Below are 25,443 nucleotides of genomic sequence, written 5' to 3' on the forward strand. Positions count from 1 at the left end.
TGTGGGACCCAGTTCTTATGCTCATAATGGCTCCTTCAGGGAGGGAGCCAGAAGGTCCTGGACAGACAAGATGCTCAGGGCAGGTCCAAGCCCCTGAGGGCAGCAGGGGACCCAGCTGGCTGCAGTCTGGGTCTCAGGCCTCAGTTTATTTGGCAGGAAAACAGGCACATGGCTGACAAGCAGCTAGTATATGCAGTGTGTTGGCACCAGTAGTTAAATACTGAAATGCTGCTTCTCTACCAGCTGGTAAGGCCCCTGCCCCAGCCCCGTCCTGGCATTCCAGACCTCCACACAGTCCAGCAAGTAAGACCAGCCACCACGAAGGCCCCCGCGCCCAGTCCTAGGCCTCTCATCTGATCGAGCTGTTCTGTGGGTAATATTTCTTGGTGCCATGGGGCTGGGGTGGGTGTGGGGTGTCCTGTCCCTGATGGAAAAGGACAGGTGACTTTTGCTGGGTCTCAGTTTTCCTGGGAGGCACAGAAGTCCCAGGGATTTAGAGAAGACAGGTCTCTATTACCCTGTACAAGCCCCGTGGAGACTGACAGATGTGAATGTCTGTGCTGGGGGGTCGTGGGGACATGAAGGGGACAGATGGGGGCTCCCGGACAGTGGGGGGAGGCCCTGAACTGCCCAAAGTCTCCCCACAACTGCACCGGGCAGGGCCGGAGGAGAGCTAGTCTGATGGAAAAACCTAACCAGACGATGAGGCGGACAGCTCAGGAAGAGGTCAGAGGTCAGGGGTCAGAGGTAGTATACTTTATTGACCGGGTTCTCCCGGCATCTTGCAACACCCCCCGGCCAAGACAGACCCGGGCTTTGCCAGCGTCCCGCCCACCGGGCAAGGAAGAGAACGCATCTCCCAAACATCCAAAGGGCCTCAGAACAGCAGAGCGTGGGGCGGATGTGGGGATGGGGCTGCCAGCAGGGGGAGGGGAGGGAGGGGCGTCGGGGGCAAGGCAGGGTGAATGGTCAAGCGGGGTGCTGGGCCGGGGACACCCCAGGCTCCGCCAGGCCTGGCCAGCCCCTCACTCCCCCAGTTAAGGTTCATAGTGGTTCACAGTGAGACTGGCTGAGATTTGGAGATGGTGGGCAGGCAGGCGTCCACTCCCCGCCCCGCCTCGGCCCGACTCACAAAACTGGGAAGACGGAGAGACAGGAAGCCTCCTCCCCAGTGTCCCCTTCTGGGACAGGAAAGCCCCTTCTCTCCAGGGCCAAAGGGTAGAGGCCTACCTCTCCCCTGACATCCCCCAGGCCCTTAGGAAGGGTCATTCACTCCCGGCTCTGAAGTTTCTAGAACTTCTCAGTGAATTGCCCATCATTACTCCCAATTAGAAAAATGTTTTTGAAATCTAGGAGTTGATTGGGGCCCATCAAACCAAACAGTAAAAAACCTGGTTAAGATCTTGGTTTAAAAAGGTAGCTCTACCTTCACTTAGAAACCGTGGGAGACCAGATGGACAGACCAGCAGCGTCTCCACTGCCCAGCCTGGAGGGTTGGCTCATGGCAGCAGGGGGCCGGGTGGTGGCCGGGGGAACAGGGTGGGAACCAGGGGCAAGATGCAGGAAGCTGTGACACGTGAGACACGGCAGGTGGCCCTCCGGTACCGTGGGCCTGGGCTTCGAGGGCAGCGGGGGGGGGCCCCCCAGGGCACATTTGCCAGGCAGGCGCCGGGGCCTCTACCCCACCGGGAGAGGCAGGGCCCAGGTCAGGCATTGTGGCTGCCGTTGCCCGGGGGCTCCGGGTGGCCGGCTGTGTAGTCCGAGGCAGGCTCGAGCCCCAGCATCTGGCGCTGCACCAGCTTGGCATAGAGGCCGCCCTGGGCCAGCAGCTGCTGGTGGGTGCCCTGCTGCACCACGCGGCCCTTGTCCAGCACCACGATGAGGTGCGCCCGCTCCACCGTGCTCAGCCGGTGCGCGATGATGAGCACCGTGTGCTTCTGCAGGTTGCCGTGGATGGCCTGCTGGATCTGGGGAAACAGGAGTGGCCCGCCTCACAGGGAGGCCGCCTCGGCCACCCGCCGCCCTGCCCGGTCCTGGCTTGGTTCCCAGATCTCCCACGTCCTAGGGCTGCTCAGCCTCTCTGAGGCGTCCTCGTGCGTAAAGCGAGGGCTTGCACAGGATCTGCTCCCTGGGGTTTTCTTCCACGGGAGACAGAGCTCCGAGCCTGGCACCAGGGCAGCACTCAGAGAGTGACAGAGGGGCCCCCAACCTGGTAGTCTTCTCTTCCTGCTCCTTCCTCTAACTTTGGCCTTGGTTAATGGCCTCATCTTAGCCCCAAAGCTCATGCTGACCAAACCAGGCATCACCTGCAGTTCCTCATCCTGCCTTCATCACCCGAATCCATCCCAATGGCAAAGATCGCAGACCCCAGCTTCCCAGGGTATCTCGTCCTGTTCCCTCCGTACACCGCTGCCATCATTACTTCTCGCCTGGATGCCTGCAACTTCCCTGCCCTGCGCCCTTCCATTCCCCATGTGGGTTTAATATTTTTAATCAGTTCTTGTTGAACTCCTGCTCCCAGCCCTCCAGAAGCTTCTTGTTCCATTTAGAATAAAATCCAAACTCCTGGGGGAAGTTTTAGGGCCGTAAAACTTTTCTGCAGAACATGACATTCTGCATTTGTCAGAATCTAGAATGCACGGCACAAACAGTGACCCCCTATCGGGAACTGTGGCCCCGAATTAGTAATGATGCATTCATACTGGCCCGTTGGTCGGAACAAAGGCACCGCTAACGCAAGATGTTAATAACAGATGACACGGTGGGGGGGGGGGAGATGAGGGGGGATACCAGAACTCTCTGTACTTTCTGCTTAATATTCTTTCAACCTAAAGCCTAGTCTAAAAAAGATAAAATCTATTAATGAAAAACAAAATCCAAACTCCTTCTTAGGGCCTGAGGAGCTGGTGTCCCTTATGACTGTCCTTGCTTCACTCTGCTCGGCCCCCGGCCACCAGCTGCGCTGACCTTCGGGCTTGGCTGTGGACCTGCTCGGGGCCTTTGCACCTGCGGCCCCTCTTCCTGGGTGGGACGTTCTTACCCGGATCCCCGGAGCTCCTTCCCTTTCTGGTCTCAGCTTGACAACCCTGGCTCTGTTGGTGTGAGCTGCAAGCTTCCTGGCCTGTGTGACCCTATCCAAACCCTGCACTAAGACGGCCACACTCCAGCGGGACTTCGGCACAAGGCCTTATCCCTAAGGATGACCCCAGCCCCTAAATGCTCGGCACTGCTGAGAGCATTGACTGTTCCAGCCAACATGTGACTGCGGGCCCCTGAGCTCCCTTTCTGAGAGCATTTACCAAAAAGGGCTTGTAACTGTAAATCCTTCCTCTGTCCCTTGGAGATATATATGCAAATCTCCTAAAACTCAGGAATGTCTTTCATAAGGACCTGACCGCCATTCCTTTGAAGTGGAGTCATCGGGAAGGACGGTGCATTTCCCAGTGGGAGGACAGAATCCTAACTCCAAGTGTTGCCCGCTGCTGGCCGGCTTCACACTGACACCATCTAGCTCTTCACAAGTTTCCCCCGATCCCCGGCTTTCTCCCGCTCCCTATGCCCTCATCCTCCCTTCATTATTTTTTTTTTTAAGTTTTCTTTTTTTTTTTTTTTTAGTGGAGGTATTGGGGATTGAACCCAGGATCTCGTGCATGCTAAGCACACATTCTACCACTGAGCTATTTCCCTCTCCCCTATTCTCCCTTTAAAATGAGACTCAAGGGGGTAAGAGACTTGCTTAGGTTGTGAGCTGCAGGAGGGGGCTCCTAATCCATGTCCCACATCTCCTGATCCTAGCCCAGTTCCATTCAGCTTCAGCTCTGCCCAGAGCTAGGAGGCTGGGCCAGGCTGACCAGGCCCCGGGCTTCCTCTGCCTGCTCGGCTCCCTGCCCTCAGCATGCAACACCCTTGCCCAGGAAGCTGACAGCCTGGGAGAGCCCCTGTGGCCAACTCTGAGCTCTTCCCAGCATCCCTCTGCTGGGTGGAGGGGGCACTCTGGCCACCTGGAGCCATTTCTGTTCCAGCATCCCCCGCCCCTGCACAACTCACCAGGTACTCGCTCTCTGCATCCAGGGCACTGGTGGCTTCATCCAGGATGAGGACAGGTGGGTTCCGCACCAGAGCCCGGGCCATGGCCACTCGCTGCTTCTGGCCCCCCGACAGCTGGGCACCCTTCTCCCCCGTCTCTGCACAGGTGGAGGCACAGGGGCAGGTGAGCGGGAAGTGAGGCGGGGCAGCGCCTTCCTCCCCATTTCCCTGCTGCCATGGGAGTTGGGCTCCCCAGGAAAAGGTGTGGCTACAAGGGCCACTGGCTGAAAAACTCATGAAAGGATGCTCTTCCTCCTTGTTCATAAGAGGCGTGCAAATTACGATGATGTGTAATTGGTACCAAGATGTCAATTTTTACTTATTTGGCAAAAATCCAAACGTTTGATAATACACTGTGCTGGTGTGGCTGCGGGGAGAGAGGCACTCCCTCGTCTTCCTGGGGTACAGCTGGTGCAGTCCCTATGCTGCAGTGCACACACCTTTCTGTCGGGCTGTGCTGTGCAAGCTTACGGATCACAATTACAGATGGACAACCCTTGGAACAGCAAACCTGCCTCTGTGAATGTCTATAGATTCACTTTCTCACGCACAGGGACACAGGAACGTACTGTGCATGACTCAGCACTTTTACTGTGAAAAATTCCCCACAAAACTGAAAAACCAACTCAAATGTCCATCAATAGGAAACTGAGGGAATTAGTTAATTTCCAGTGAATTATTATAAAGCCACACAATAGAATACTATGCAGTGGTTAAAAAAGCAGCTTTTTAGGTATCAGTGTGGAAAGATCACTTTAAAAAGTCAGGTGCAGAATATAAGGTGCTGGGTTTTTTTTCTGTAAAAGGGCAGGAAGGAATAAAAATACATTCATATTTGCATAAAGAAACTCCAAAAGGATATGTCAGAAATGAATGAAAGAAGTTTTAGTGGGGGTGGGAAGAAGCTGGCAGTGAAGACTCGGATGAAAGAAAACTTCTCACTGGATATTGTTATGTATTTTTTTAGTTTTTTAAAAATTTATTATTTTTAAAAATTAATATTATATTTTTTAGTTTTGAACTATGTGAATAACCCAGTTGCCAAGAGTGAAAATTTTAAAATATATTAAATAAAATATGTAAGTTAATATATTGTTCAATTTATTAAATGAAATTATTTTACTTCTATAAAGTTAAGCAACTATAGTTAATAGAATACATATATTATTTTAAATAATAATGTTTTGGAACTAAATAGAGGTGGTGGTTGTAAGTACTGTGAATGTACTAAATGCCACTGAATTGTTCACTATGAAATAGTTAGGTTTGTGTTGTGTGAATTTCGCCTGAAGTAGTAAGAGCAGCTGGCAGAGGGCAACACGTGACTCAGAGGCTGGGTCCCTGGGGGTGGACCTTCGGGCCCGGGGGAGGCCATGCCCCGGGCTCTGTACCTGTGTTGTAGCCGTCCTGGAGCTCCGTGATGAAGCCGTGGGCATTCGCCTTCTGTGCGGCCTCCACCACCATCTCGAAGGGCACGGTGGGCAGGCCATAGGAGATGTTGTCTGTGATGGAGCGGGCGAACAGCACCGGCTCCTGGCTCACCAGGGAGATCTGCGGAGGAGGGAGGAGGAGGCATGAGAGGCCCGGAACGTCTCTGTCCAGCTGTCACCTGGAGCTCACCAGCCCTGGGCCTGGCTGACGCCAGGGGCCTCAGGTCAGAAATCTGATCGGGGCCTGCGCCCAGCTGCCACATCCAGCTGCCTCTCTTCTTTCCAAACAGTGGAGTCCACTTGCCACACAAACCCTCAGCCTCCCCGACAAACTGGGGCCCACTCCACTAAGCCTGCCGTCTGCTCTGGGCTAAGCCAAGCTCCCTGACCTCCCGGACAGAGCTCACCCCGCTGCCCCTGCCCCTGCCCCGGAAGCAGAGACAGAAAAACAGCACGGAGTGTAACTCTGAGAAGGAGTTTGTTCGTGCCAGGAGGCAGGCCCCAGCCCACAAAGACCTCCCAGGCTGGTACTCCCTCCCTTTAAGAGAACAATTTAAAGGAGCTGTTGTCCCACGGTCCCAGTTTCAGGAATTTGCATGTAGTCAGAGGATATCATTGCAACACTGTAAGTGGTGAAAAAGGAAAAAATATAAAACCTAGTTGTCTATAAATTGAGGATTGGTTAAATGATTACAGTGTACCCATACAATCAAACTGCAATGTATATATCACAATTCTAGACTTCTTTAAAAAAAAGAATATGTGCCTTTATATATAGATATGTTCAGGAAACAGGTTTGAGAGGATATTGACTGAACTGCTAACACTGGTTCCTGTCATGGGGTAGAACTCAGAAGGTGAGGAGGAGGGGAATTCTCATGTCTTTGTTATAAAATTCTCTGAATATATGGGAATGTGGTTATTAGATTGTTGAGTTTTACTGTTTTGGGTTTATGAAAATTAAAAATTTAAACTTAAAGAGAGTGTATTCACAAAAGGAAATCCAAATGGCCACAAACATATGAAAAGGGACTTCATATCTTTAGTCAACGGGAAAATGCAAAAAGACCTCAGTGAAGGACCTCTATAAATATTCACCTCTAAATACAGGTTCAGGGCTGACAATATTAACTGTCGGAGAAGACTAAATGCCTGAGCATGTTAACTACTGCAAAGCCAAACAGCTGTGTCCAGGGGCCACTTCCAGAACTTGAGTGGGCAGCAGCCTGGTGGTGGCAGATCTGGGGCCACTTCTCCACATCTTCTCCTGGTTGTATATACACGGGTGGGAAGATTTCACAATGTGTGGCCTCCACCAGCACCTACAATTTGGCCGGGAGTTCTGGAATCTCTGTGCCAACTCTCAGGCTGTCATATAACTTAATGTATGTTGATGATGTACATGGTGCCTGCTTAATAGTTGGTGTTTCTTGTATAGTATGCAACCTGAACAACCATCCAGGGCATCCCTGCTCTTATGCCAGCACAAGATCAGGTGGTGAGTCTACTTTTCTGAGAGGATTACCAAAAACTGTATGGTCATGAATAGCCTCCTTTAAGTACTGGAGATAAATGTAGGACAATTGGAACTCTCATCTGGGAGTGTAAAGTTAAATTAAAAAAAAAAGTAAACCACCTTAATGGCTACTGCTAAAGTTGAGGATATGCATTTACTCTGGGAGGACATACCCACCTGTGTGCACTGGGAAACATGGACAAAATTATCCATGTCAGTATTGTTGGTAGCAGTAAAAAACAGGAAACAACCCAAATATCCATCAAGAACAGAATGTGTAAATAGACTGTGACGTGTTTACACAGTGGATTATCTTCCAGCAATGAAAGTGGATGAACTACAAACGCAGCCTCAACCTGAAAAACTCACAAACAATGTCGAGTGGAAGGAGGCAAGACACAGAAGATACACACTTTTTGATTCCCTCCAGGTGAAGTTCAGAACCAGCGAAACACAGCTGTGCTGTCTGGGGAGGCACACAGAGATGGTAAAACAAAAGAAAAGCAAGAAAATGATAATCATAAAAGTCACGTGAGACGTTGCTTCTTGGGGGGAAATGAGGGGCTACGTGGGGGGCTTCTGGAGTGCTGGAATGTTCTATTTCTTGACCTGGATGGTGTTACATGAACTGCATGTGTATCCTGAGCACTGTTGTCTGCATCCGTGTTAGACCCCCCGGGAGAGAAGGTTAGACAAGGAAAGGCCCACCCACGTACCACTCGGTGCAAGTACTTGTGGTCATAGGCGCTGATGGGCTTCCCGTCCAGCAGCACGCGGCCCCCCTCCAGCGGGTAGAAGTTTTCCAGGATGTTGACGCAGGAGCTCTTCCCACTGCCCGACGGCCCCACGAGCGCAGTCACCTTTCCTGGGGACAGGCTGAAGGAGACATTCTGCAAGGAACATGCAGACACGGTGTGGGGCCGCTGGCTCAGGGGCTCTGGCCTCAGACGCAGGTGGGCACCCTTCCCAGCCTGCCCCATTGCTGGTCCCCTGGAATGATCCCCTTTCCAGGATTTGGCAGCACTTTTATACTTGTTTCTTTTGCCTGGAATGTTCTTTCTGCAGAGAGCCACCTGGCTGGCTCCTGTTCCTTGTTTAGGTCTCAGATCAAATGCCACCTCCTCTGAGAAGCCCTCCTTGACTGCTAATACCATCTCTGCAGACTACCCCATCACACTACCCTGATTTATTGCCTTCCTAGCAGTTATCCTGGAATCCTTTTGTTAATGATCTGTCCTCCCCAGTTAGAGCCCAAACTCCAGGAGGAGAAGGGCTCTGCCTTTTGTGTTCCCAGCTGCACTGTTCTGGCCTGTGCACAAGAGACGGGATAAGGGAAAGGGTGATTTGGGTGGGCCTCGAGCCCCTTCTCACCTGCAAGACTTGAGTGTGGGGCCGAGTGCGGTAGCTGAAGGTCACATTTTCAAAGTCCACCCGGCCCTCCAGGTGGTCAGGGGCCAAGTTCCCGTCATGCACCATGGTTGGCTGCCGGTCAATGAACTCGAACACCTTCTCTGCAGCCCCCACTCCTTGCATCAGGCCACTATAGACAGAGCCCACAGACTGCGGGGGGAGTAGACATATGTCCCTGTTCCAACGACACCCCAACCCTGGGACCACCCCCCGTGCCAGAGAGATGAAGAGGGGTGCAGAGAGAGCAAGAACACACAGCCGTTCTGGGGGCCCCGCAGGAGGCTGCTGGAGCCCCACCTGCTAGTACAGCAGATCATGACGAACATGAGGACAGCAATAACAAGGACTGATGCCAGTTGTGTCACAGCTAAACCTCACCATCGTCCAGCAGAGTAGCTGTTGTCACCCCTACCCACCCCACCCTGCCCCCAGAGGAGGAAACGGAGGCGCAGAGAAGTTAAATGAACCAGCCGGAATGTGGCCAAACAGGAATGAACCTTCCTCTTTCAGCTGCCACCGAATTTTAAAATTTCAATTTAAAATATGGCTCTTAATGTGTACTGTACACCTCCTTGGGTAAAAACATACACCAAATGGCTCATTTCACTGAGGACCTTGTATATGTTACGAGGTACATTCTATATCTCCTTTTGGGTGATGAGGCAATGGAGGCACAGAGAGCTTAAGTAACTTCCCCCAGGTCACACAGCAGGGAAGTGGCAGAGCTGGGCCCAGAACCCAGGCATGTCTGGCTCCCAAGTTTAGGCCCTTACAAGCTGTGACTGTGTGTCCTAGTTAATGAAACGGGGGTACTACCCTGATTAATACTAGTCACATTTCTGTGAAGATAGTGCCCGGCACACAGTAAGCCCTCGATAGGCCACAGCTACAGCTGTTATTGTTAATATCCAGCTATAATTATTCATATTGAGATACAAGTGCTGTGTAGAAGTTGGCCTTCCTGCCTCATCCCAGAGGTGGCCCCAGTTATCTCAGGACTGTATCTTTCCAGTCCTTCCTCTGTCCATTTACAAATAAATGCGCATATATAATTAAATAATTTTGAGATTGAAAAACACCCCACAAATGGGATCAGAACAACCCTATGACTCGGGGATTAGGGACCAGCTTTTTCACTAACAGTGTGTCCTGGGGTTCTCTCCACGCCAGAGCGCACAGCTCTGCCGCATCTCTCTGGCTGCTGCCTCGTTTTCACAGCACAGACGTACCGTTCCTGGAATGCAGGTGCACCGTATTCACCCAACCCCAGCTTGATGGGCATTTGTTTTAACTTTTCACGATTAACAAACATGCACTGAACATCCTGGGACTCTCGTCTGTGCCCACCGGTAAGGGTGTTTCTGAAGCATGGGCTCCTAGGTGCTGACTCAAATGACACTGTGCGGACCAGTGGAGCAAATGCAAAGTGCCACCTGCAGCTGCGGCTGCCCGCCCCTCCCCGCCGAGGGCTTTGTGGGGGGCGGGAGGCGGACAGGGGATTAACGCCGCCACTCCACTCCGAGCACCCGCCAGCAGGGACTGCTGGCGGCCTCAGCCAGCGCGCGTGCTGGTGCGGGAAGCCAAGTTAGGACATAATCTATTTTAAATAATCCTTTTTTTTTTCCTTTTTAATCCATGGAGCTACTCTTTAAAGTGGGCTAAAATAAAGTCAGACCATCTGGCTTTGAACTCAGTTCCCCCACAAATGTGGTGGGCAAGTCGTTTAAGCTCTGAGCCTCAGTTTCTTTTTCTGAGAAGTGGGGGCCGGAGATCTCGCGTGGTGCTCCCAGGGCGACCTGAGGTAACCCTTGCGGCTGCCGCTCTGCTCTGTAAGGGATCCCCCGTTGCTTGTTAATAGTGGCCTCAGTATTGGTATCGTTACCTTCTCTTCCCCACCAATTTTAGAAAGAAACGCCATGCCCCGTGGGCCCTGGAGCACCCCCACTTAAGTCCGCCTCCCACAGCTCTCCCTTCTCCCAGGACCCCTGTCCTCCAGCCAGGCCCCTCACCTCCATACAGTCGCCCAGGACAAACTCGTAGATAATGAAGGAAATGAGATTGCCGCTGGTCATCTGCCCCGAGATGACGAGGTGGCCCCCGTAGTAGAGGATGCTGACCTGGACCACCAGCAGCGTGATCTGAAGGGCAGAGGGAAGGGGGATCTGAGTCACGGGGGCCCTGGCTCAGACCACCCGGTCTAACCCCTCCACTCCCTGCCCCGCAGGCCGTAGGGGAGGTGACAGTAGCTGTGGGCTCCACACTCAATTGAAACTCCGGCCAGCGGCAGGGCCGGCCTCCCACGAGCTGGTGACCCTCTGTCACGCATGCCCTCCCCACCCCCACCATGGAGTTTTCCCTGCAAAGGCCCCCAGCTGGATCGGGCCACGAGCCTGGCTGGGAACAAGGCTTTCTTTGTAAGGCCTTAGCGCGCACATACACACACACACACACACACACACACACACACACACACACACACGCAGCCCCTAAGCGCCTCAGCTGGGCCAAACTGGAGCTATTAGTCTTCCCCTCATTGGGAAGAGCATGGCTCAGAGTGGTTGAGTCCACTGGCTAAGGTCACACAGCAAGCCAGGCCAGAGCAGATGAGGATGTCTGGGTTTCCACAAAGGAGGGGCTGTGTCCAGGGCATGCTTACCTCCCGCCCGCTCCGGCACCTGGGGTTGTGTCTGGGAGAAGTGGAACCTGCTTACCCATGACAACCCACTCAGGGTCCCTATTTGCCCCTTCCCACCCCAAGACCACAGTGCCTTTGCACAAGCAGCAAGAGGAGCCCCTGCGGTGGGCAGATTGCAAGAGGCTTGGCTAGCTGAGCTGATTCAGACCCTTCTCCCCTCTGGCTGGGCGCTTTTGAGGGGTGGCCTACCCCAGGGGGACCCAGATGGCCCTCATCCCTTGCTTCCCCGTAGCCCACCAGCTCCTTCCTCCCCTTAAACTCCAAGCCCTCTTAATTCCTCCCCCAGCTACTCCCCGACAGCCCACCCTGGGATGCAGTCAGCACAGTGACAGGACCCACGTGCTCCTCCAGGAGGGGCTGTAACTCATCCCCAGGGAGTGAGCAGGACACGACTGGGCTGTGTGTGGTTGCGACACAGGACCTGCCAGCAAGTGGCCTAGGTTGGGTCCTGGCTGGGCTTGGAGTGGCTCCCCTCCTTGGCAGGGATGTTTCCTCAGCTGAGAAAACAAAGTTCCTGCCTTGACACCTCACGCCCAGGTAAGAGGCAAAGAGGAGGTACCCTGTGAAGACATTCACCAGGAGGCTGCCTTCCTTCCCAGAATGTTCTCCGAGGACAAGCAAAAAGTTGGGACAAAGTCAAGTGTCACACCAGCATGCAGGGACCTGGGCTAATGCCTTGATCAAGGGCACCCCTGTCTTTGTGTCCTGTCCCCCACACGGTCAGACCTGCCCAGGCCGGGGGCACGTACCCCGCTGCCCCAGACGTAGCACGTGTAGGCGGCAGCCTCCTTCCTGTTCAGCTTGTACACCTGCTGCAGCTTCCGCGAGTACACCTCCGCCTCCTCCTCCTCGTTGGCAAAGCTCCGCACTGTCTTCATGGCGCTGATGGTCTCCTCGGCCGTGCTGCTGGCTCTGGCCAGGGCATTCTGGACCTCTTTGGAGAGCCTCTATGGGCAGGAAGTGGGGACGAGAAGGAGGAGACCCCAAAACAGACAGTCTCACTGTCTACCTGGGCCCCCAGGCCTCTCTGGGGCTTTCCACCTTTAGTTGGTGCCAGCTCTGTGCAGGGAGCTGCAGGGACAAGAGGCGAAGACCTAGCTCCCCCTTCTCCCCCATCTCCTCCCAGCTTGATCTGATGAACTCAGAGCACAGCCTCCAGCTGGGCTCTTGGGGTGAGCTCCTGGGTTCCAGCTCCTGAAGGATCAGTAAGTCAGCTCCAGCTCTCAGAGGAGGTTACTCATGACCATACAGTTTTTGGTAATCCTCTCAACACAGGAGTCTCAATACCTGATCCTGTGCTGGCATAAGAGCAAGGATGCCCTGGATGGTTGTTCAGGTTGCACATGACACAAGAAACACTCACTGCTAAGGAGGCACCGTTTACATCATCAACATACATTAAATTACGTGAGAGCCTAAGGGTTGGCACAGAGATTCCAGAACTCCTAGACAAGTTCTAGGTGGCAGTGGAGGCCACGGGCTATGAAATCTGCCCGCATCGTGTGCTTCTAACTGGGGATGGATGGCTGAGAAGCAGTTCCAAGCATATGACTCCCAGGCTGCCACCCACCAAAGTTCTGGAAGCAGTCCCTGGGCAGTGCTGTTCAGGCTTTGCAAATAGTTACCACACTCAGAATCTCACACCCGCTGGAAAGGCTGCCCGAGAGCGTACACAGGCATACACAGGCATGTCCAATGACTCGCAGGCCATCGGAAGTATGCAGTGTCCCAGGATCCTGGGAGGAGCCATGCTGTGCCTTGAGTCATGTCTGGCTGTGGGCGATGTGTGTGGCTTGTGATGATGACTCGGTGGCTGTATTTGACACATTCGGGTGCAGGCATAAGACCTAAATAGAACTTCCTTGAGGCCTCACCCAGCTGAACTCGAAGGTGGAGCCTGAGGTGTGCACAGAGGTGGGGCTGATGCGGGGAGCTCCAGGGTTTCCTGCCCTGCTCCCAGGGGCTGGCAGGAAGGCAGGAAGGGCGGGGTGGGGAGCAAAGGAAGGGAAACGGCTCCGACTCCGACTCATGTATTTACTTTCTCTGCTCAGGGAGGAAAACAGCAAGGCCAGGGACCCAGAACTGCAGGGGAGAGGGCCCTCCTGTGTGGGGGCTCAGCCAGAAGGTGGCGCAGTGAGTTGTGGGGAACGGGTTAATTTGGGGGCTCAGGTCACGGGCACCCGGGGTTCCGGTCGAGCTGGGGATGCTGAGCTGATCACATGTCAAAGCCCCCTGCTCAGGAGGCCCCCGCCTCCCTCAGGCCTAGGTCACTGGGGAAGGGACCGCCTGCACTGTCTGAATCCAGCCTGGGGCCCTTGGGGGTCAGGGGTGCCCACCATCATGGAGAGCAGGAGGAAGACGAGACGGGGCCCTGGCTGACCCTTCTGGTGGAGGGGTGGCTGGAGGGCACTGCTGCCTGCCCATCACTGCATCCTGGGTGAGAGCCTCACTCACAGAGCCTGAGTCACCCCAACGTGAACATACACTCCACAGAAGCACAGCAGAATTTGCACTCAAGGTGGAAACCAAACTTCTCACAAAGGCCTACACCATTTGGCCCCTGTCACCTCCCTGCCCTGGTTTCCTATCCCTCCCCTTGCTCCTGGTTGCAGCCTCCCCAGTCTCCCTGAGGCTCCTCAGACACACCAGGCACATTTCTGCCTCAGGGCCTTTGCACAGGCTGTGCCCTCTGCTTGGAACATGCTTCCCCGAGATGTCCACCTCTTTATGCAAATACCACCTTCTCAGAAAGACCTGTTTAAAATTGCAACCAGCCTCAATGTTCCCAACCTCTCTCTCCATTTTTCTCCTTAGCGTTTACCATTACACATTTTCATTATTTTTGTTGTTTAGTGTCGGTCTCTCCTATTAGAATATAAGCTCCCTGAGGGCAGGGGCCCTGTCTGTCTCATTGGTGTCTCCGGCTGCCTGGGACACAGCTGGTGCTCAATAAATATTTACGGAGTGACTGAATGAATAAGGGAATGACTGGAAACGTAGCCTGAAGATGAGTCCTTGCGGGTCCCCCAGGGGCTGCTGGGGCTCCCGGGCCCCAGCAGGGACCGGGCGCGGCCTACCTTGTAGTACTTGCCGTAGATGTCGGACACCATCATGATAATGGGGAAGCCCATGAAGGTGACCAAGGACAGCTGCCATGAGAGGCTGAACATGAAGACCACCACGCCCGTGACTTTGACCGTGTTCCGCAGGAAGATGTTGATGTTCTGGGAGACCAGGTCGCTGACCATGGTGGTGTCCGAGGTGAGGCGGGAGATGAGGTCCCCTGGAACACAGGCAGCTCAGCTCCCGCTGCGGCGACAGGGCCACTCGTGGGGTTCAGCGGGGCGGGTGGGGGAAGAAAAGCAGGTGCCCCTGAGGGCTGCCCTGAGCCCAGCCCTCGTCACCAGCATCTTGTTTCAGCGTCAGGCCCTCCCACAGCACAGAGGAAGCAGCTGAGGTGCAGGAAGGGGGAGAGGCTCACTCAGCGCCCCACAGTGTATCCATGCCGGAGCCGGAGCCAAACTCACAGCTGCTCCCCATCACTGGCAGAGGGGTGAGCCCCCTCTCCTCTCCGAGGGACTAATCTGGGCTGAGGGGGAGGAGGGAGGGTCAGACAGCTGTTTGCCCATTGCCGCACACTGGGCTAAGAACTTCACCACAACCCACTTCTGTTCCCATCTCACAGGAGAGAAAACAGAGGCTCTGAGAGGTGAAGTTAGTGCCAAGACGCAGGCTGGTCTGCTTCAGAGCCTGGACGGCAGCCTTCCCTGCTCTGCCCGGATGCCCGCCCCGTTCATCCTCAGAGGAACTGCGCCTCCCAGGCCACAGGCTTGGGAAGTCCTGGCCCTTGTGGTCCCAGAGGGCAATGGGAGGTGACGCCTTGGCTGCTGCAGGGACATCGGGTGGCCTGGCTAGGGACCTACAGTGGCCGCAGCTCACACCAAAACCTCAGCCAGCAGGCCAGCTCCCAGGGCTCAGGCAGGGCCAGAGGCCCGAGCCCGCCTCCCAGGCTATTCCCATCCTGAACTGGACGGCAGGAGAAGCCGGCGGGGCTGAGCCCACCGACGGACCCATTTAAATCCTCAACGCAAGGCAAGCCAACCTGGTCAGGCCCAGCCCCAGGTCACCCGAGGCCTGGTGGGGGGACCAACCTGTACGATTCTCGTCAAAGAAGCTCGTCTCCTGAGACACGAGTGAGCGGAAGAGACGGTTTCGAAGGCGAATGTTCAGTCTGGCAAATATGAGGGTAAAAATGCCGCCCCGAATACCTGCGGCAAATGAGCTAATTGCAGATAAGAGATGTTATACATAGCACGACGTCCTCGACAACCAGCCAGCACCCCCCACCGCCCGCTGGCAGGCCCGTGCCCCTCGCGGGGTGGAGACCGCGCGGGACCCCAACCCTGAGCCCGCTCTCTGGGGCCGGCACCTCCCTGGGGTCTCCCTGTTCCCAACGGGAGCCCCCAAGGTGAGGGCGCTGAGGGGACTGTGCTTACTGCGGGCGAGGAACCCAGACCCCTCTCCCTCCCAGAACAGCACGGACAAGGCTGGCCCTTGTTTCCCGCGTGGAAAACAGCCAGGAGAGTGAAAGGGGAAGCCCGAGGACTGAAGCCATTTTTAGGGACAAGAGGGTGTGTCTCAACTGAATGGACAGAACTAAGGCAGTTGGGCTGTTGCTCGCCACGGGGACCAGCTGAGGGACAGGCCCCCGGGGGCATTTCTTGGGCCTTCCTGGCCCATCTTCCTCTTAGGAGCGACCCCGACCCCCTGCTGCCGGCGTGGGGGGCTGGGGCAGGGCGTGGGGCCGAGGGCCGGCTACCTGCCGATGGCCAGCGCACACATGACGATGACGGCCGTGCTGAACTGCTCCATGCTCTTCTGGATGACGATGCCGTCAATGGCCCGGCCAGTGTAGTAGGGGAGGAAGGTCTCTCCTGCCGGGAGACGGGCGGGCTCAGGGGGCATCTGCAACCAGGGAACCCGTGTCCGTCCTCCTGGAAGCCCCCATATCACCCGCCCTGCTCATTCCACCCGTGGGGTTTTCTCTCTCAGCAAACAGGGAAGGGGCTTCACCTGCTTAACGCCCCTTCTTTTCAGAGAGCAGGAACACGAGAAACGTGGACTATTCATCTATACGGACTGGGTTGTGTTCTTATTAACAGCGGCTACCAGGCATCGAGCACACAGAGCCAAGGGGCTCCCGTGCGACAGTTCAATCCCTCTGTGCGTAGATCTGTGCCACCCCTGCTGCTACCCATTTTACAGATGGGGAAAGTGAAGCTGAAAAGACCACGTAGCAATGGGTAGCTGACAGACGCCAAAGTTCACTTCCTTATTCTCTTTGGCTGAGGGTCCAGAGTCCAAGTTCTAGGACCTCAGATGTTGCTCTTCTGGTTCTGAGCCCTGCTGGGCGGTGCCACCCCGCCCCTCTTGGGTGGGGCACTTCAGTTTGCCAGATCACCTCTTACCCATATGTCTTGCTGTATCTTCACAGCAATCTTTGGTAGGAGTGAGGAGAGCGGGTGGGGCAGGGAGGTCACCCCGATTTCACAGAGGTGGAATGGGAGACTCAGAGAGGCTGAGTAATTTGCCCAAGGTCACAAAGCAATTAAGAGGAAGAGCCAGGACTCAAACCCACACCAGTTTCCAGTGTGGGGCTTGTTCACTGCGCCTTCCCTCCCAATAGCCCGGAATGAACGCCCACTCTCATCTGCTGGAAATGATGGACATGGAATGGAAAGTGCTCAGACCCGGCTGGGCCCCGTATTTTCACTGCAGTTCTTTCTTCCGGTACAGTCTGGCTCAGGGCTGAGCATATAGCAGGCACTCAATAAAGTTCAGCAAATGAACCCTGGGCAGGCCTGGCTGCCCACCACTCCCTTCAGCCCCTACTCCCAGCAGCTCTACAGGACTGGCTCAGCCAGGACACTGAGGCCTTCCATGGGGTTCTGGCGCCCTCTGCTGGTCTTGGTACGGGGACCGCAAGGTGGCAGCTCATAGGACCTTGGTCTCCCCTCCCCAGTCCTCGGCCAGATGGGGTCTCCAGCCACCTCTGTGAAGCTCTGCCTCCACTGAATTTCTGCCTCAGTTTACCCACAGGAAAGTAAAGGGCATCATGAGCCCCAGCAGCATTTTGATTCCAGCAAGCACCAGTGATGATAGTAACCATGACAGACGTTTATCGAGCCCTTGCTGGGCGGCGTGCTGTGCTAAGCAGGTAGGTAGACTCTTTTTATCGAATCTGCATGAGGTCCACGTGAAACTCTCCAATCTGTCAGTAAATCCCGAGGCTCTGCCTTCAAAACATTTCCAGAACTTGCCGCCTCTACTGCCCTACCCGCCTTCGATAATCTCACTTGGACCATCTCTGCAAACTCCAGGCTCTCCCTGCTGCCACCCTTGTCCCTGTCAGCCTGTTTTCTACTCAGCAGACAATGGGGGCCTGTGAAACCCAAGTCAGATATTGTCAGCCCTCAGCTCAAAACAGTCCAGTGGCTCCCAATTCGTCCAGGGTCAAAGCGGAAGTCCCTACAGTGGCCAGCGGCACCCTATGCCATCTGGCCCTGCTACTGAGCTGCCTCCTCTTCTACTCTCTCCCCACACACTCTGCCCCAGCTATGCTGGCCTCTTTGCTTTTCCTTTAACAACCAGGCACCTTCCTGCCTCAGGACCTTTGCACAGGCTGTTCGGGCTGCCTGCAGCACTGTTACCCCAGATATCTGCTCTCTCATTTCTTTCAAGTCTCAAATGCCTCCCTGTAATCCCAGAGGTATGGTATCATCATTCTTCACATTTTACAGATAAGGAAACTGAGGCTTAGAGAAACTAAGTCATTTGCCCAAGGTTATGCAGTTAGGATGCCATGAAACGCATATTAAAGGATCTCAATTTAATAGGAAATACCAAAACTAAACACTAAAACTAACTTTTTGTGGGGGCGGGGGAAGGTGTAGGTCAGTGATAAGGCACATGATTAGCATGCACAAGGTCCTGGGTTCAATCCCCAGTGCCTATGTTAAGTAAATAAACAAACAAATAAATAAATATGGTTAAACCAAGTGAACTGTAACTGTAAAAAAAAAAAACCCTGATTTTTGAGGGGAGGGTATAGCTCAGTGGTAGAGTGCGTGCTTAGCATGCACGAGGTCCTTGGTTCAATCCCCTGCACCTCCACTAAAACAAACAAACAAAAATTTAATTCTTTTCCCCCAATGGGCAGTTTTTCTTTTAGATTATGAGGTTTCAGAAAAAGTGGGGCCTTCCTGGATGCTTGTTGATTGAGAAATAATTATTAAACATCACAGTACCTAACTTCTATGAAGTACTTACTCCATTAGTACACAGTGCTTCACTTCATTTAATGTTCACAATAACCCAACGAAGACCTGGTTTCAGGATGAGAAACTGAAGCTGGGCCAGGTCAAGTAAACTTGCCTAAAGTTATTGGTGGAGTCGGGGGTCTGACCTCAAGCTGGAACCCTTAACCTTGAAATATCCTGCAGGCTGGCACAGTCTGCTCGGCTGTGTTCTAGGACATCTGCATTCCCTCAGCGCACCAGCTGACAACAGTGCTCTGGCAGGCGGGGGAAACGAGGCCGTGGGGCAACATCCGTAAACGTGGGCTGGATGATCATTTGTGTGTTCATTCATTCATTCAGTGGGCCTACTTCTATGCCAGCTAACGGGGCCCCGGGTGAGTCAGACCTGGTCCCTGGCCCCGAGGGGCTCAAAGCCCGGTAGGGGAGGCAGGAGAGTGGACGTGTGATTTTCATGTCACCAACACTATAACTCATGTGCAAACAAGGGGCTACGGTTGGTAGAATCTGAGAAGGCTTCTCTGAGGAGGGGACATTTGGGCCTTGAGTAGGAGAAACAATCTGGTTAAATGAAAAGGGGTCATCCCAATACTCACAGCCACTAACATTTATTGGGAGCATTCTATGTGGCGAGGTGTCTTACTCCTTATAACAGAACCCCTCAGTTCCTCAACTGTCATGATACCCATTTGACAGATGAGGAGACTGAGACTCAGAGAGCTTACTTTTCAGAATTACACAGTGGTTAAGGGGCCAGGAGGGTAGAAGGTGGACACTGCAAGAAAATGGGCTGCAAGATCAGGGCCAGCACTGGGGTTTGCCTGTCCTCTTTGAGATCACTCTGGCTTTGTGGCCTCTCCCAGACTCTGCCCCGATGAGTTAAACATGGAACAACTCATGTTGTTAGTAGCTAACATTCTTGTACTTACCAGGCTGTACTGAGCTCTGTATCTGTCCCTCTCCTGTCTGTTAATTTAGTCAAGCTTTACAACATCTTGAAATAAGGATGCTATCAATCCCCATTTCACAGAAGAAGGAAGTAAGGCTGTGAAAGATTCGATCTCTTGCTCATGGTCACACAGACACAGAACAGGACTGGGATTTGTACCCCAGGCCTTGTCACTCTCAGAACCCATGAAGTTTCTGCCCTGTGACGTCACCTTCCCACCCAGGTTGCTAGACTGATGCTTTCAACCTGTTTAGACCAGACCCACAGCAACAAGTACAATTTATATCACCAATCAGGACACATACACACACACAACTAAAATAAAAGTTTCACGAAACAATGCTTAATCTTACCACAGACAACGTACTCTGACGGTCTCTAATCTATTCTGCTTCACTACAAAAAATGCTTTCACCCAGAGATGCCACTTCCAGGAATTTATCCTACAGGTATATCCACATTTTTATGAAACGTGTATAAATAAGGTGATTTATTTTAAGAGAAGAAGGCTCAAAACAACCCAAGAACCCAACAACAGATCAGCCAGATAATCTATGGTAGAGCCACACAGTGGAATATTATGCAGCCAAATAAAAAAGAGGTACTGATTGGGAAAATTCTGTACTGTTAAGTGAAAAAAAGCAAGACACAAAATAGAGTGTAAGAGGTGGGGAGAGTGACGTGTTCTCAGCTGCTTGTAGCTGCAAAAGGAAACACTGGAAGAAATGAACAGGTGGTTTCCTGCCCACTTGGAAGTTTCTGGGAACTTTTCCTGTAGCTAGCCCTGGGCAGAGGGACCAGGGTTGTCAGGGGCAGAATTAGGAGGGAAATTCTCAATGTTTATTCATCTTTGAGTATCAATTTGATGTTTGAACCACATAAGTAAGGTGCTAACAACTTCAGAGGAAAGACGAGCTGGTTACCACCCCCCCCCCCCCAGGCTGACTTCCCGAGTGCCCGGCCGGCCCCGCGGGGCCGCACTCACCCAGAGCCGCCACGACGAGGAAGAAGGAGGCTGCCACGAGGAAGGCTATGTCGGGCTTGGTGTAGGACAGCAGCTTCTGCAGCGTGGCCCCTGATGCCTGCTCGGGCTGGGGCCGGGCCTCCACAGGGAAGCCCTCGGCCTCGGCCTCGGCCTCGGCCTCAGCACCCGCCCCCCGCTCGAGGGCCTTGGCGTCCGGCCGCACGGTGGACAGCAGCCACCAGAGCAGGAAGGAGGCAGCGAGGGAGACGTACGTCCACACGAAGAGCGCCCAGAACCACGGGTCCCGGACTGGCTTGCGCACCTCGGAGAAGAGCAGCAGCTTCACCATGGTGTAGATGCCCCCGGAGAGGCACACCAGGGCGATGACCATCCACGAGGCCTGCAGCCGCCGCGGCCCCAGGGTGCTGTTCTTGGCCACGCCGATGGTGGCCCCCAGCAGCAGGCAGCCGCGGTACAGGCAGGCTGCCCAGAGGTCCAGCACCGAGTCAAAGATATTGAAGTGGCGAATGTCCTCCAGCAGGCTGCGGTCCAGGTGGCTGAGGACGTAGATGGCCGTGGTCATGCCAATGTCCATGCTCATGAAGGCCAGGGTCACCACCACCGCCTTCCACAGCTGCATCCTGCTGGCGGGTGGTGGGCAGGCACCGTGGGGCAGGCTCTAGCTCATGGGGGCAGGGCCATTGTCTGTGGGGCGAGGCCAGACCTGTAGGGGCAACAGGGCGAGGGGTTCAGATGTGCAACTCGCTGGCTGTGCGACCTTGAGCAAGTCACTTGATATCTCTGAGCCTTGCTTTCCCCATCTGTAAAATGTCAGTGACAAGAATTCTGATAGTACAGGGGTGTTGCAAAGGTTCCATTCATTCAAGGAATATTTGCTGAGCTCCCTCTGTAGGCTGGACTCTGTTCTCTGTGCCGAGGATTTAACAGTGAACAGAAATAACAAAGATCCCTGCTCCTGCGGCGATGACACACGCACGTCAGAGACAGATAATAAATATAACAAATAGATGATATGGTAGGCTAAGAGACAGGGCTAGAGGGAAAAAAGAGTAGAGTGTAAGGGATGGGGGGCAGTGAGGGCTGAGGGCAATTTTAAATAGGGAAGACCTCATTGTGAAGGTAACACTTGACTAAGACTGAAAGAGGTGAGGGAGTCTGCCATGTGGACATCTGGGGGAAAAGCATTCTGGACAGGTGGACAGAGCCCTGATGTGTTGGTGTGCTGGAGGGAGGCAAGGAGGCCCTGTGAAGTCAGAGAGGTAGGGGGGCAGGGATCAGGAGGACTCTGCAGATGAAGCTGAAGTAAGCAAAAAGTGTAATGAACAGTCGTGGTTTTTGTTACTACTACTACTATTATTATTATCAATTTCTCCAAACCTTCACTTGTTTACAAACACGTACTTGTAAAACATTAGCAGGAGATTTAATATACGAGCATCAATTCTGGGCACGGTCTGGCAGATAATAATTGCTCCTGATTGTTACCACATACAGCGGGTGTTTAATAAATGTTTGTTACTTCCCTCCTCCCCATATCAGACCTTCAATCATCCCAAATAAACCTTAACCCTCTTAGACCAAGAGGGGGTGGCTACAGGCTGGAGAGCAACCCAGGGACTTTCACATGGAAGTTTCCAGAATCTTTTCCTCCAGGCCAAGATGGCTGTCATGCCCAGCCCTAGGATCTTTTGGTTTTCTGGAGCTTTGTCCAAAGTGGGCCCCACACCGAGTCCCTGAGAACTCAAGTCAGGGTCTAGGAGACAGCAGGGGCTGCAGGAACACCATGAGATGGGGGCTTGGGGGCCTGAGTTTTGGAATGAGGCTTGTCTGGAGTCCTCAGTGGAGTCACTGCTAGTGACTGGAATCGCAGGCCAGCTGGAGACACCCTCTCCCCCATAGCTCTGGTATTCAGACTCTGGTACTCAGGCACGTTCTGGAATGCCAGAAATGCCACACAACCCTGTGGGCCGGTGCTCCCACATTCCCATTTACAGTTGGGGAAACTGAGGCACAGAGAGGCAAAAGCATCTGGCCCATATGACCCTGCCCACACAGGCCCCAGCCAGGACCTGAGCCAATATGTGACAGATCCCAGTGCCTGACTCGCAACCTCCGTAGTGCGTGCCCGACACATAGCAGGTGCCTGGTACCTACGGGCGACCAATTCTGCAGCACAGCCCATTCCTGGCCCTTTAGGTGTGCCACGTGCTCTGTGTGTGTCTGCTAATTTAATGCTCACAACAACCTTGCAAGATGTGCACTATCATCGTCCCCATTTAGCTGATGGAGAAATTGAGGCCCAGAGAAGTTAATAACTTGCCCAAGATCACACAGCTGGTAAGTAGCAGAGCTGGGATTGCTAAGCTAAAATGCTTGTCAATGCAGCAAGTGTTAACAGAGTGGGTTTGTCAAAGGAGAATAGAGTCTACACCAGAGGGGGCTCAGCCGAGATGCAGAAGTGATGACAGTGACAACAATGACCAGGACAGCAACAACAGGAAGCAGAGCTGACACTGATGTGTGCCTGGCACTGTTCTGAGTGATGTGCATGCACTCATCCTCACAAGAAGCTTATGAGGCAGGTTCCGTTATTGCCCCCCATTTTACAGTTGAGAAAATTGAGTCACAGAGAGTTCAAGTGACCTGCCCCAGGTCACACAGCTAGGAAGTGGCAGAACTGGGATATGAACCCAGGCCTTCGAGTTCCAAAATCCTGCTTTTAACTCCAAAGCCATAATTCTAAAAAACAGCCTCTCGGGGAGTGGGCAAGACCTCTAACAATCCTCCTCCTGATGCTCAGGAGGATCTGCGATGCAGAGGGGACCCGGGGGTGGGACAGTCCCCAAGCTCAGGCTCTGCCCTCACCACGGCAGTTCCAGGCAGACTCAAATCTGTCCCGGAGAAGACAGCTGCCTCGTTAGCAGCTGCCCCTCCAAAGGAAGGCAGGGCTGATGAGGGGGCTCAAGGGCAGGGGAGGGGGTGGAAGTGGGGCTGGGGGAACAGACACCCCCTGGCCAGCCCCTGGTTCCACCCCCATTTCCGGCTGGGCTGCCAGCGCAGGCTCCTGTCTGCTGCAATGCAGAGGCCTCGGGGAGCCAGAGAGTGGGTGATCCTGAGTCGGAGCCCGGGGAGGGATGCTGTTGGCCTGGTGCCTCCCCAGGCCTCCTGGCCAAGCTACTGCCGGCTGCCAGGCCCTCCCTGCCAGCCACCTGGGCTGCAGCTCACCTCTTGGTGGGCACAAGGAATCCCTCAGGCCCCAGGAAGGACATGGGATTCAGAAGTGGGACAGGAAGCAGATCTGGCAGAGACCTGCCCAGGGGCCTGGCCAGCTCTTTCCACCCCCACCCCTCGTCACTGGCGGAGTTTATTCCCAACACCTGACATCCCTCCACCTCGGGTCATGTCAGTCCATTTGACAGCCAAGCACCCAGAGGCCCTAGCTGTTTATCTTCACCGGAATAAACAAAAGTTCGCACTCCAGCATCACGGACTATCTGAACCAGGTTTTACAGATGGGGAAACTGAGGCCCAGAGAGGGAGGGAGTGAGGCTTGTCTAGGGTCAGCTGGTGGGCTGGAGTCCCCAGCTCCCAAGTGCTGAGTCCTCCTACTCCAGGCTCTGACGGGGCAGAATCCAGCTCGGGTCAGGTTACAGCCCTCAGTGGGGACAGACTACTGTGTTATTTTTAAAGTTACTGAGCAAAAGGGTGAAGGGGACAAGACCACCAAGGGAGGAGGGAGGATGGGGACCAGAGGGCTGTTTGGAACCATGTCCCTGTCTCCATCTGCCTGCCCTGAAGAATGCAACCGGGCTCAGCCAGGTGGAACTGGAGCGCAAATCGTGGGCACGTGGGTGATGGGTGTGCCCCAGGGAACAAGGACAAGGTGGTGGCCAGAGGCCAGAGCAGGTACTACCCAGGCCCTGATGTGTCCAGGAAGACAGGGTCAATTCACCTTGACCCCAAATGCTAAGGAATGGCACAGGATTAGCAAGTGACCCCCAACCCCATCAAGGGTCCTGTCAAAGGCTTTCCTTCCCAGTAGAAGAAATAGTTGGGGGATCTCCAGCTGTCAGCTGAACAAAAAGAAAGTCTGGAACAGCCAGGAGACAATAAATGACAATTATTACTATGTCACAACAGCTAAGGCTTATGGGGTGTTACTAACTTGCCAACATGTTAAGTGCCTGGCACCTCCCTCCCCAGTTAATCTTTACCACTACTCATGGAGGTGCTCATGATTATCATCCCCAATTTACAGATGGAGAAATGCAGGCTTGGGGAAGTCAAATGAGCCATAGAGAATAAGTGAAGGCAGGGCTGAAACCCCACATCTCATCCTCTGGGCCCAGGCTATTCAGGGCTCCCAAGAAAGGGTCCTGAAGGATCTGAGTGGCCCAAGCAGCTCACTTCACCCCCAACTCAGTGAACTTTTCATCCCAAAGCAATCATCGCCCAGCTGGCTGGGGCCGGTTCTGTGGGATGGTGTCACCTGGGGTCTCTAGATGCAGGGGCATCCTGACTTCCACCCCTGCTGAGCTCCTCCATCCCATGCTGGGACTGGCCCTCACGCTGGTACCTGGGGAAATTGTTTCAGATAACTCATGGCTCTGAGGCAGACTGGGGAGCCATGGTGGTCTTCCTGCCATCCTCCTCTTGTGCTACCTAAAGCTGGGGAATGGAGGCCAGTCTATCTTCAGAGGGCAGGTAGAGCATGGGGAATCCTGTCTGACCAGCTTAAAGCTACTGTAACATCTGGTCTGGGGAGGGGGCGCTGTTTTAACAGAGGCCTAGAAATAAGGGAGGGGCCCTTGGGAACCCAGGGCCTAACTGCCAGGGAGGATGCAGAGGAGGGTCAGCCCACTGGCCAGCTGGGGGTACTGAGGGGAAGGGGTTGCCAAGGTCCCCCAGGGTTTCTGACACAACCAGGCCCTCGGGATCTGTGGGCAGAGCCTGCTGCAGGGTGTGGGAAGACATGCCAGTCCCATTCTGGGGGAAACACAGCTATCCTAGGATCCACCCCAAAGGGCACCCTCACCATTTTCCAAGAGGCGGCGGC

At 54.1% G+C, this 25,443-nt stretch overlaps 1 protein-coding gene across 4 annotated transcripts in view; it reads right to left on the reverse strand.

The window, feature by feature from the left end:
* Positions 1 to 734: 734 nt before the first annotated feature.
* ABCB9 (ATP binding cassette subfamily B member 9) overlaps positions 735 to 25,443 on the reverse strand; it is a 31,330-nt gene continuing 6,621 nt past the window's right edge. For 3 of the 4 annotated variants that reach the window (XM_064481270.1, XM_031442576.2, XM_010995918.3), the window contains exons 2-12: positions 20,388 to 21,090; positions 15,957 to 16,071; positions 15,289 to 15,419; positions 14,215 to 14,420; positions 11,887 to 12,084; positions 10,452 to 10,580; positions 8,404 to 8,592; positions 7,749 to 7,922; positions 5,478 to 5,637; positions 4,048 to 4,184; positions 735 to 1,967 (exon numbers count right to left, since the gene is read on the reverse strand). In XM_064481270.1, coding sequence (XP_064337340.1) covers positions 1,707 to 1,967; positions 4,048 to 4,184; positions 5,478 to 5,637; positions 7,749 to 7,922; positions 8,404 to 8,592; positions 10,452 to 10,580; positions 11,887 to 12,084; positions 14,215 to 14,420; positions 15,289 to 15,419; positions 15,957 to 16,071; positions 20,388 to 21,006 — 2,319 coding nt within the window. In that variant the 5' untranslated portion in view covers positions 21,007 to 21,090 and the 3' untranslated portion in view covers positions 735 to 1,706. The remainder of the gene's footprint in view (positions 1,968 to 4,047; positions 4,185 to 5,477; positions 5,638 to 7,748; positions 7,923 to 8,403; positions 8,593 to 10,451; positions 10,581 to 11,886; positions 12,085 to 14,214; positions 14,421 to 15,288; positions 15,420 to 15,956; positions 16,072 to 20,387; positions 21,091 to 25,443) is intronic. The other variant, XM_064481271.1, reaches the window with a different exon arrangement.

Source organism: Camelus dromedarius, chromosome 31 (assembly GCF_036321535.1).
Source record: "Camelus dromedarius isolate mCamDro1 chromosome 31, mCamDro1.pat, whole genome shotgun sequence".
NCBI classification, from domain to species: domain Eukaryota; kingdom Metazoa; phylum Chordata; class Mammalia; order Artiodactyla; family Camelidae; genus Camelus; species Camelus dromedarius.